General features: G+C 36.0%; 1 protein-coding gene across 1 annotated transcript in view; it reads left to right on the top strand.

Annotated features, from left to right (window-relative positions):
- LOC149777125 (collagenase 3-like) overlaps nucleotides 1-8,948 on the top strand; it is a 78,270-nt gene extending 69,322 nt beyond the window's left edge. Inside the window, exons 10-11 of the mRNA XM_089941813.1 lie at nucleotides 5,069-5,214; nucleotides 8,327-8,948. Coding sequence (XP_089797939.1) covers nucleotides 5,069-5,214; nucleotides 8,327-8,429 — 249 coding nt within the window. The 3' untranslated portion in view covers nucleotides 8,430-8,948. The remainder of the gene's footprint in view (nucleotides 1-5,068; nucleotides 5,215-8,326) is intronic.
- The last annotated feature ends 4,496 nt before the right edge of the window (nucleotides 8,949-13,444 follow it).

Genomic DNA, 13,444 nt, shown 5'->3' with positions numbered 1-13,444 from the left:
GTCCCTTGAGGAGGAGAGACGTGGGTCATGTCCAGTGTGGCTTTACCATCGGTGATGTCAAACTGATCATTAGATTGTTGTACGTGTTGAATCTTGTCCATGACTTTGGAAGCAGTTAATTCTGCAGGGGTGCTAAACTCGATCCAAACAGGGGATTTCAAACCGTCGTGTTGTATGGAAAGTCTCAAGCGATCGTCTTCTTTGGGTTGACATTGTCGCTTGAGTGCAGTGAGCAAAGAATCCCACACCTCGGTGATGAACCCTTCTGCTTTCTCTAACGGCACTTCAGCCTTGAAATTTTTAAACTTCACCGTGTATTTGTAAGCCGTGGTTCTAAATTTTCTAGAGGAGCGCTTTTCCGTCTCTCGAATGGAATAGTAATTTTCAGGGTTAACTAAGGGTGATGAACTTGGTTTAGAGGGTTCGGATTCTGGTTCACTCATGTCCTCTTCAAAATCACTGGCATGAATTTGTGCCAAGATCTCAGCCCTGGTACGAGGCGATAGATCACGTTTCTGCCTCTTACTTTCTTCTTCTTTCTTCTCGAATGAATGGGATCGTTTCATCTTGAAAGCAAAAAGTCAAATGACTCAAGTTCAAACACCATAAACTACTTTATAGTCATAGCAGACCAGCGTATATAAAAGGGTGTGTGTCTTGTCCTTTCACTATTCATTTCACTCTCGAGCCGAGCACAACGATGGAAGAGACTGACCAGATGGAACGTTTCGTCAGAGCTTTGCGAGGGGTCATTAGAAAATTCTCTTCAGACCAGCCTACGGACTACTCTCCTTCCTTTAGAGATAAAAGTCAAGATACTTGCTATATCTGTCAGAAGAAAGGGCATTGGTCTTCAGAGTGTCCAGACCGTCAAAAAAGAAAAAAAACAGGGGATAAAAGAGACAAAAGTCAAGATACCTGTTATTATTGTAAAGAAAAAGGACATTGGTCTCCAGATTGCCCAAAAAAGAAACAAGAGGAGTCAGAAGAAGAGAGGAATTCTTCAGAAGAAGAGAGGGATTCTTCAGAGGAAGAGAGGGATTCTTCTGAGGAAGAAAGAAGACAGGTGAAGAAAAAGAAACAGGAGAAAAAAAGAAGAAGGGAAGAAAGCGAGGAGGAAGAAGAGGAAAAGAGTGTGACGGTGAAGAAATTCAAAAAACAGAGAGACTAAACAAGGAGAAAAGAAGAAATTAATGAACTTTTTATTAAAGTGTTGTGTTATAAATTGTGAATTGGATTGTAAAAAATGGAGAAAAGAATAAATGAATGATATAAGGTAAGTGTCTTTGAGTTGTGATTTTAAAATAAGAAGCTACACTCACGCACTCATACACAGACACGTATTAAAAGGGTAACATGGGTGAGTTTTTTTTTGAGTTATTGGCAAATTGAAATTGTATTTCTTTTCGAGAAATGTGGGTGGCCCTGAAAAGGGCCTTTTTTTCTTAATGGTGAAGGGGTGAGTTTAAGCAATCAATTTTAACTGCCTTAAGCCTTTGCCACGGCCAAGGCCTACTTCTGGACTGCGTAATGTTGATGATGATGATGATTGGGTTGAAATCACTAAGGGTGGTACGGTAGGCTTAGTCACAGGGTTGACGTGTTTAGCTCGGGAAGGTCGTATTCTCTTCGGTCGTGATAAAGAAGTCTGATACATTTGTTTCAGACTTCTTAACTCCGCTAAAATGTCCAACAGTACCGTGACCGTTTGATTTTCACCCTCTTGTTTCTTTGCTGCTACTTCTTCTTGCTGTTGTTGCTGTTGTTTTTTTCTTACCTCTTCTTCTTGTTGCTGTTGCTGTAGGAGAAAAGTCTGTTCCGCTTCCTTTTGTCGTTGTATAAATTTCTCCAATTCTTCTTTCTGTCTCTGTCTAAAATTCTCCACTTGCGGTAATGAAGAAAGTAACGAAGGTTCCGGAACAAATTCTTGCGAGGAGAGAAAATCCACAAAATCCCAATTCACCTCTTCTGAAAGTAAGTCCGGGTTCCCTTGGGCAGTCTCCCCTGCTGGTGCACCCCACTGGATCGTTTTCTGAGTTTCCGTCATGTTGAATCACTGTCGCATAGATTGACTGCACACAAGCGCTAGCGAATCTATATTGACTACGTGACGTCACAGACTGCTCTCTTCGGATTGGATGCGAGCTGACTGAATTCTGTAACGCGTGTTCGGATTGGTAAATGAACTCAATCCGTTTCAATCCTTCCTCCGCCTATAAATAAGCGCCGTTCAATGCATTGATTCACCTGTTCTCGTCGCTTCAAGATGTGGACTACAGTTGAGTCATCCACCCTTGTGTCTTCCATGATGTTTCGGACAGACTTGCTCATGTATGTCCGATCGAAGTGGACCGTTGTCCACAGGACCAACACCAGCCTGTGGATACGTAGGATCTACGTCGAAAGACAAGGATGCCTGAAAAGAGTGCTGATGTACGGACCAACAGTAAGACGCAGCCTAAGGACAAGAAGAAGACCAATGCGGTGCCATTTATGTTAATGAATACATTAACATAAAACCCAAAGGCCCTTTTCAGGGCCAGCCATATTTCTCGAAAAGAGATAGCCTTTCCATTGCCTACCCCTTTTTTAAAAAATTTTTTTTATTTTTTTATTTTTTAAAAAAATCCTATATTCAATTTCCCTTGACGCTAGATTGACCCACGATTTATTCCCATGTTAAATTCCCCTTGTACGTAGAGTGACCCACGATTTTTCGCCATGTTAAATTCCCCTTGTACGTAGAGTGACCCACGATTTTTCGCCATGTTAAATTTCCATTGTACGTAGAGTGACCCAGGGGTCCCTGTAATGCTAATTCCCATTGTACGTAGGGTGCCCCACTTCACTACTGTTGTCCCATTAATATGAACAGATCACGTTTATGATCAAGATTATCTAAGAGCTTGATGACGTATTCTTGGTGACATATCAAGCTTGATCAAATTCATACCAGTAAAATGGCTTCCAGAACGGTCAAACGTTTAGCCAATCAGACGCAAGTTCACATCAATAATATGCATCGATCTCTCTCATCATCAAATTATATATGAGATAAAGATCACATCAGCTAATATTTCACTTTTAATTAAGAACGAGATACAAATATGGCCTCCAGAGTCGTAACAAGTTCAGCTAAATCAAGTGCAAGATCGTCTCTTTCAGATTCGTTGATTTCACTCATTATTAAACCTGCCAGAGATCCTGTTGATTTTTATTGCTATATTTGATCAAAATCAGAATAGAAATAAAGCCTGCAGAATGGTAACAGGCTCAGACAATCAAACCAAAGATCAACTAATTAATAAGCATGAATCTCATTAATAATTGATCTAATCTGAGATCGCGATGATGTAGGCCTTTATTCCAAATTGGATAAATTAGGACAAGATATATGGCCTCCAGAGTTGTAACAAACTCAGCCGGCTCACCTCATTAATATGGGCAGATTAAACTTGTTATAAAAACTAAGACTTTATTGATACGATCTCATATGCCACAAAATCGTATACAAATTCCCTCTCCATACGGGCAACAATTTTAACCAATTAGATACAAGATTACCTCATAAATAAGCGAAGTGATTGGTTGGAATCATATTCATTCAACATCTTAATGATACAAAACCATTTAAAAACTTTAATATAAATTTGATCATAAAAAGAATCGCTAAAAAAGTGATAACAAGATCTGCCAAAACAAACCCAAGTTTACATCATTACTATTCTTGGATCTCCCTTATTGTCAAACTTTTTATAGATCATAATGGTATAATGCAATATTACAACTTTTATCAAAATCGGATCAGAAGTATGGTCTTCAAAGCGCTTCGGTTACTCAGATGCAAGATCACTTTAGTAATATGAACAGATCCCGCTCTTATAAAAATTATCCGAGATCTTGATGACATATGCATTCCATGTTTAATCAAAATGAGACCGGATATATTGATACTAGAATGGTAGCAAGTTTGTCCAATCAGATAAAGATCAAATCATTAACATACGTGGATATCGCTCATCACAAAACTTTTCAAAGATCTTGATCATATAAGCCTATATTCCAAGTTTGATCATAATCGGCTTAGAAATAAGTCTTTCCCTGTGGTAACAGACTGTTTATCAAATGCAAAATCAACTCAGTTAGTATGCATGGATCTCGCTCATTATCGAATCAGATCAGAAATATGTCCTTCAGAGTGGTTATAAACGTAGCCAATCAGATGCAAGATCACCTCATTATTATGCTTTGATCTCCATGACACAGACTCATAATGGAAGTTTTATTAAAATACGGTAAGAAATGCAGCCTACGGAGTAGTAACAATCCCAGTCTATCGGGTGCAGGATAACCACGTTAGTAAGCACGCATTACTCAGTGTCTAAACATCAGAGATCTGATGATATAAGACCATTCTAAAACTGATTAAAATCAGACTGGAAATATGGCCTCTAGAGTGGCAACAAACTCTGCCAATCTATGCAAGAATAATTCGATTTCCGTTCTGATCTCTTTCGTTATTGATCTCTTTCGATGTCTTCATGATATAAACTGTTATTCCAGGTATGATCAAAATCTGATGAAAATGAAATTTGACTTCTGTCATGTGATAACAAGCAACTGTTGTCGGACGGACGGACAGACGCGGGGATATACAGCATATTTAAAATGTGAAGCTTATTTCTGATAAAATTAGAGAGGATGTAAAATATGTATTATATATATTAAAAGATGTTGAATTAAAGTATGGAAGCTGCTGCTGCTGCACATTAAGTATCCGTTAGTAATGTCGTTCATTTTCCGTGTATTATACGAACCCATCTGCGTAGACCCATATCTTCCGTCGCGTGATGTGCTGGCATAACTTGATGCTCGCTGACTGTTCGTTCTACATGTTATTTCCAACGAGCAGTGTACACGTCCGGTTAGCCGGCACATTATGGAACGGTAGATCTGTGTCTGTTCTCTTCGCAATGTGGTGCTTATTATCGATATATATATATATATATATATATATATATATATATATATATATATATATATATATATATATATATATCCTACACAGAAAACCCATTTCTGGGACTGGCACCCTTCCAGCAATCGGGTCGGTGGTTTGAACTATCCCATTTCTCAGCTGGGAAAACAGTTTCCTGTAGATTTTCAGGCTACCATCCTGCGAAATGGTTTCATCTACATCTTTAAGCAGGACAAGTAAGTTTGTAACGTGTTTTGTATATCATTATTGTGGTCGCCTGATGCAAAGCTTCTAACGTCGATGATGCATATGTAGTTGAACGTTATGCAGTCACGAATTGGATAGATTAAATTTATTTCACTCGACAATTAATCACTGAGAATTCATGCATACGCTCTGGAAAACGTATTCCGTATCAAAGTATAACTGGAATGTATAATAAAGGCAGCTGATATGCATCGCTACAATAGTTAACCGGAACAATAGAGAAGATTGTTTATTAACACAGAATAACATTTGATTGGCCAGTTACTGGTGGTGTACAAGATACACTGACCTTCGATGCATATTTCGTCATATCTTTCCTTATATTAACGAGTACATCACTCTGAAATCAAGGCATAACTTCGCGCTCGTTAGTAGTCTAATTAAATTTGGTGTGCTTGATCCCCAAATCACCAATACCGAATGAAACGTTTGGGCTTTGATTGATCGAATCGAATTGTTAGGAATGTGACTTGTGGAACTGAAGCATGCAAACACGGGAATTTGAGTAGTGGATGGTGTCAAATCCGTGCACAGCGAAACAACTCTTCTCCGTATCAGACTATATACACATCATTATCATATTTGGGAAGAATTTCATCAAGGTTCATTCTTTTCATCATCAATTTATATTTATTTTTAGCAGATCGAATTACTTTATTTAAAATGTCTAATTATCCATTGTTTCCCAACAAGAATTAGTGTGTGCTAAAAATTATACCAATCAATTTTCTGGTATATATTTATAGTTATTCGGCATGATTTTATTCGTATTCATTCATTACGTCATGCTACGCTATGCAAGGTCGTGCAGGTGATATGACATGCCTAAAGTTATCACCATAAGAACCCAAATGTACAACCAATGCACCGGTGTAGCGTTCACATGGCTGGAGAGAAATGTTTGAAGTTCGAAAATTGTGATAATAAAAAGAATAAAAGAAATAAGTTGCGTCAATTTATGGTTGGAAAAGTAAGTATGCCAAAGAGACAATACATCCTGGGTGAAATGGCCCGGTACGAACGACCATGGTGTGAAATGAATTTGGAACGATACATCCTGATACCATATTTAATATACGTATCGCACTATATTTTTGGAAAGGGGAAAAAAGTAGTTTATATCAGGACAACTTTCATATATCCCATCCACTTTACAAGCTCCTGTGATGCAAAGTTCTAACAAAACTACATAACAACGAAATATTAAATTTCAAAATACAATTATTAGCATGCATACTTTCCGTGCAAGCAGTCCTTTTCTTTAATTTGATTTGCATTTTTTTCCTTCGGTAAAAATGCTCATAAATTTCTGCTACTTTTCTGTGATATCTATGTTTTCATATTGACGACCCATTCTTATTGTCAACCCTTGTTCTTCTAACTTTACGACCACTTCCTTTTAAATTGTTTGTATAAAGCAATTTGATATACCAATACTTTTGGTATATCGAATTGTGATGGCCCATGACGCAATAATACGTATATACAATCATTTTCGCGACCATGTCCAATTGTTGATTGTAGATCAATGATGAATTTGCACACATTAATCATTAGTGACGTATGAAAATAACGATAAAAAGTATTAATAATCCCCATTTTCTAAATGAATTTAATATGGTACACATTTTCATCACAATCCTATCTGCTTTATGTTCCCCCTCTCCTCTCATGCATAACAGTAAACTACGCAGAAATGTAGAGTGAGAGAGAAAAGGAACTTGGGCTGGATTAAAACCTTGAAACAGAAATTAACCAAGTAACCTACAAGAATATGGTTCGTCGTAACGATATGTGTGCCCTTTCCTTGGGATTTATCGACAGTGTTTATCAATGATACAAAATCGCAAACCATGTCGACATTATACGGTAAATTCCTCGGTTATTTAATGTTTTGTTATTGTTGTTGTTTCTTAAACATATTAAGATGCCCTAAAAATCAATTATTATTAAATAAATATGAGATTGAGTTGCATGGCCGGTGGTAGGCCTACTGTTAAAGAAGCATAATAATGACCGAGATCAATTGTAAATATATGAAAATATTTTAATTACCTCTTGCTGGTTCGTCATTTCGCTTAGTTTTTATTCCACATTATTTTTCCATGCGCCGGTATGTGAATGTCTAAGTGTTCATGTGAATGGCGTAGCTAGCAAAGTGTTTGTAGTGCTCTACTTTCGTCACTGAAACCATCTTTCATGTTTAAATAATAAGTGTGTACTATATTTATTTAATCAATGCGAAGAAAACTAGAAACAAAAAAAAAAAAAAGAAAACAATCAATTTATCAATATGCAAAGGTGACTGTGAATAGCCGCAAAAGACATAGAACTACATTTTGGGGATATGAGGAGTTCATTCACTAGGCCAATACACAGCTGCCTGTAGTAAATCTGAACTCCACTCAAATGGCAAATATATGTACTTGTATGTGATATTAATAAAATATATGTATAATATGTACGCTGCATCAATGATATACCACTCGTTGTATACAGATTTCATTAAAGAAAACTTGGCAAGCCTTCTTTCTTTTTAATGAAAAATGTATAGATCTCGTGGTATATCATTGGTACAGCATATATATATATATATATATATATATATATATATATATATATATATATATATATATATATATATATATATATATTGAAACGTACAGAGAATGGTCTGCATTGTTGATACTTATCCATTATCTATGTTTAAATGAGATCGAAATAGGTTTTAGAAAGGACCAAGACATTATGTTGTTCCACTTCTAAGTTTTATTCTCTCTCTCTCTCTCTCTCTCCCCCGCCCTCTCATGTCTTGTATACGTCTTTGTCTCATTAGTAGTGCCTGCTACTTTTTGAATATAGGAAACTCCCTGAAATGTAGCAATCGTAGGTTGTCCACAAAATCTTACCAGCAACGTTTATTCCTGAAAACAGTTTATTGCATTTACAAGAAATATTACGAGTGATAAAATATTATTAAATTGAAAACTACTAACTTGCTGCACTTATGGAAATGTATTACGTGTACATGTTACAAGCATTGTTTCTATCCCTGAATCACATTTTCCGCCTCTTTTCTAGGTACTACAAATTTGATCCCACAAATTGGAGACTGGACGAGTCTTACCCACGACCAGTAGCGCCGGCCTGGATTAGGGGATCATGCGGATCCGCCAACATCTAGTTCCGAGAAAGTCATCTGTGCTCATAAATCGAATAAAACAAAAATAGGCTGAAAAACTTTGTCGAATAAGCACTCTTATAAAAGATAAACAAAAACTTTCTAACGTACATAGATAAGTAGAGAAAGATGAACATCTGTATATACATTTTTGTCACATTACTATTTCCTGTCAATATGTAGTGGTCTCTTTCGGACTTGAAATAACATGAAAAAGCGATGATTTGAACATACCGTCCTTGAACGTTTTAATTTTATGACTTTAGGATTATTTGATATATAGGACACATCAATTTACAAATTAGAGTCAAATATTTGGAATTCGTATTTTTTCATGTGCATCATGAGTGTATAGTAAAAAAAATCTTTCCGAGTTTTCCAAAGCTCGTGGCTTTTTGGCAAGTCTGATTCGTGGGGATGAATTTTATTTCCAAGCGAAACATGGGCAGTTCTGGGCACAGCATACTGTACACTTACATATTCTTGTGGTGGAAAAAGATTAAATAAAATAAGTGTTCTATATCTCATCGCTATTATTTGTGAATGGTCTTCCCAAGTAGTTTGAGCGGATCAATGTTTAATTTCTGCCTGATTCACTTTTTTGATCCTGGACTTGAAAGGAAAAAGCACTCATTGATTAGAAGTGTGATGTGATGTGATGTGATTTTGATTTTTAACGTAGCTTTAACAATTTTTCAGTCATATCGCTACGATGTCTGCAATGTGGCAGTTTATAGTGATGTCTAGCACTGGGACATCATGCCGCAGACATGTAGCATGATGTCCCACCCAGTCACATTATCCTGACACCGGGCCGACCAGTCCTAACACTAACCTCTTAATGCTGAGCGCCAAGCGAGGCAGCTGTTAGTACCATTTTTCTAAGTCTTTGGTATGACTCGGCCGGGGATCGAACCCACGACCTCCCGCATCCGAGGCGGACGCTCTAACCACTAGGCCACCGGAGCGGTTCATTGATTAGAAAGCGTTTCACGTACAGCTCTTTGGCAAATTTTAACATGACCCTACGTGTTTTGTTTATTTATAGCTCTGCTATATGAGAACTGCGTCAGATGTGAATCTATTATAGTATACATGTATTAACAAGTGTAAAACTAAATGCTTCTGCACCGCAATCTTTTCCCGTACATTTTATTATTTTATTAGAATGGAATATGCTGAAAACCATATGTGATTTTTCTAGAAAAAGTTAAACTATTGAACTTAATTCTGACGGGCTAATAAAGCAATAAAAATCAAAAAATATCATCCTTATGTTTTGATCTCGAGAATCACTTAAGCGACTAGGCCTCTCGGGGAAAAAAGGTTCACCTAGGTTCTATTTTCAGATGACCACGTAGCATGTGCATGTTTTGTGTAAAGCGCAGTCGAGTACCTAAGTGATTTATCCTTAAAATGATAGTATTTTGTTAGAAGATTCTTTGGTGCAAAATATCCGGTGGCTCACCCTTGCCCCGAAGTAAATATACTTTTAAAGTCAAGATAGTCCTCTATATAATTTACAAAATTGTGTATTTAAATTATTTCTGTAAACTGAAATTATTTCAGGAAAATCAATTTATCAAGATTTCATGAAATTCTGAAGAACGTTTAAATTAACTAAGATTCAAGGGTCCGTGTACATCGAAAATAGATATTCTTTTATTTTTTAATAAGGAAGCGCTCATTTTAAATATAATACTAATAATACACTCCCACCACACCCCCACTCGCAACAATGCTAACTTATTTGTGCAACATTCTGTATTATTTTGAGAGCGTAAAAGTGTCCCCATAGTCTTTGCGTCACACTGCTCAGGTAGTAATGACCTTAAACATTTGGCCTCTTTCGAGAAACCCTCCTAGGAAAGGAGACCAATCATGCAAGAGATTGTGAAAAGGATCTATTATTAAAGTACGCAAGAGTGTCCTTTTTATTAAATGTTATTAATCAGAAACCAGTATATTTGGATTGTTTTCATTTCTTTAAGCACCTTAATTAACTCTTTTTCCCAATATCATACAATAAATGTTTACTCTTAACAGCTGGTGAACCCGACACACACCGTGTAAATAAATCTGAATACCCTACAATAATGGACTGTCTACGTTGGCGCTAAGGACACAGGTTTAATATAACAAAAGCGTGATGCGTTCGTAAGGTTCGCTGTAAAGAGAACAGTGTTACCCATAAGAATCGTTTTATAACAATGACAGCATGTTCTCTTTCCTTTTTCTCTGCATGTGTAGTTAAGGAAACAGGGTATTCTATCGAATCGTACCAAACAGCAGCTGTAAATACAAAATGGTTGGTCTAAAAAGAAAATAACAAATATGGATTTTTGTGTGCTTGCACACATACATCGAACAGTATATACTCAACTTTTAATTGCCACTTTATCACTGGTATGGTGCTGACATGCCGTTAGCTATACATTTATAGGTTTGACAAGCGGATCCATTCAAAAATTAATTTGTGGTTTTTAATCTGAACATAAGCTTCTACAATCTAGGAACATAGACGTGCATAAGAGAGTTTTCAAAGAAATGCAGATTTATCCAGATGATGATTGCCTTGGAAAATACGTTATAAACTCGTGCACACTAAGAGATCAGACAGCATTGTTACGCATATGCGAAAATTCCAAATGATCGTTTACCAATCCTATGTGAGGGGTAAGGCTTACTATCGGCAATAATACGTTACTGAGCGCACACAGATCTTTGTATATAGTCATGAAATTTGATCGTGTTCAGTTGAAATCCCCAAAGGCTGACGGTTCATCCAGGCAGATGTGTCACATGTGTATTTTTATGCTTCATTGAATATTTTCTTTTTCTTTCATTTATATGATGTACGCGTTCACCTTTGTCACTTATGCTATCACCCCATAAAAGTTAATTGTGGTTGTAATAACCTAATTTTGTTACCAAGGTGGCTTTGCTTTTTGGATTATGTAACGTTAAAGCAAGCTCGACAATAAAATAAAAAATAAAAATAAAATAATAAAACCATGTTGGTTCATTTTAAGTACAGACAATACAATAGCTATGAACTATGAGCGGAAAAGAAGAGAAAAACCATTAACTTGGATTGATTTCGTGGATCGGAAAGGCAGTAATAAATCCGTTCTAAGCAATGTCACTAGTGTCCCATCTTGGTGCTCTTCTAATGGTATTCTTATTGGACAGATACACGATATTTTATCGTCCCCTTATCATGCCTGCTAGGGAGAGTTCCTTTCAAATTAATGGTGAATATCGTTCAGTGGAGAAATAAGACAATACATTTCTATGGGAAAATTGCATATATTTTTTAAAGAAAAGGCAACCTTGTATTCACTTTTCAATCATTTTACAATTTAACATCGGATGTGTGAGGTCTCGCGATTGAATCCAGGCCGAGTCATACCAAAGATATCTATATTGTTATGTATATTTGATTTAATTATATCTGATTTCATTGTTTGTAAGTTTTAAAATCTCTTTTTTTTTTAAATTTCGTTATATGTCAAAATAATGTTTGCTAGGAACTCATACTTTTTCCAGAAAATAGTTTGACCTTGATTGCTCATTTTAGTAAGCAGTAAATGTTGACCTAGATCCTGAACTTCATTCAAAATTAGTAGCAGCCACGTAAATAAGTTCCATTTTTATTTTAAACTGATTGGATGCTGTCGAGGTCATGATGGGACTAAGTGGTTAAGTTGTAAACAATTTTTTTTTAAATTTTATTTCTTAGAGTAAAATGATTGGTTTTCGTCAGGGTCATGTTAGGCGTACGTGATATAAGCACCCTCACTCGACCCCCCATCGATTTGGCAACTTGGCAATTTTCGAAACTGCGTTTTAGAATAACATATAACCTTTGTTTTGGAAAAATATTCTCAGTTGGGCTTTTTTTCTTTACACTAGAAAGTGTATTTGTGTCGTTTGCAGTTATTTCAAATTATTTGGATTCAAAAGGATTAATTCTTTTTTCCTGGAAATTGTGTTCATACGAAATTCTTGAACAAAGACAGCTCTTACAAAAATGTATTCGGATTCCCAAAACCGTAGTGATATTTCTTGTTTCTACAAGGAACTGCAGACTTCAACATATTACAGGTTACAGCATACGTCATAGTCTTCCATCTTGGATTCTTCGTCGGGACTTGAACTTGAAATCATTACAACATTTTATTATTAGGACTTCTAAAATAAATTTCGTGGATTATTCTGATATTATTTTTGGATTTGATTCTTAAAACCGTAAGTTCAAATTTTTTCGTTTTTACAGAATTTATCCAGGAAATTAAATTATAATATTTTTGGAAGCTTGTTGTTTTCACTCTTTCTTGTGTTACTGTTTATTCGAGCCTAAGCACGTAACAATATATATATATATATATATATATATATATATATATATATATATATATATATATATATATATATATATATATATATATATATATATATATAAGGGTACTAGCAGCTGTCTCGCTTGGCTCTCAGCATTAAAATGTTAGCGTTACGACTGTTCGGCCTGTTGTTAAGATAATGTGACTGGGTGGGACATGGTGCTAAATGTCTGCTGCCTGATGCCCCAGTGCTTGACATCACTATAAAATGTCACACTGCATACATCGTAGCCAGGGTGGGAGTTCTATAGTAATTTAAATAAAATATTGGGAGCACCCCACCCCAACTCATAGCAGAACGTCATCGAACGCCACAGCTACATTAAAAAATCCAAGTCACACACACACACACACATTTAATGAAATACAGGATACAAATTCAAACGTAATGCAATTCAACTTGTCCAATGGAATATATCACTTATATGTTTTTGACTTGTGGCATTGGTTATGGGTGAAAAGAAAATAAACGTATTGAAATAGACGGTATTTTTCGCAGTGCAAGCGATGGTTTAGTAACGCCTTTGAAGAAAATTGTAATTTGTTACATGCTACTTTTTATGTCAATGAGTGTGAATAAACAACTGCGACTGAGTATTACTAACTGTATTGTTC

This window comes from Sinohyriopsis cumingii, chromosome 18 (assembly GCF_028554795.1).
Source record: "Sinohyriopsis cumingii isolate HCF-2022 chromosome 18, ASM2855479v2, whole genome shotgun sequence".
NCBI lineage: Eukaryota > Metazoa > Mollusca > Bivalvia > Unionida > Unionidae > Sinohyriopsis > Sinohyriopsis cumingii.
Note: the sequence above shows the minus strand (reverse complement) of the source record. Positions and strands in the feature narration are given on the sequence as shown.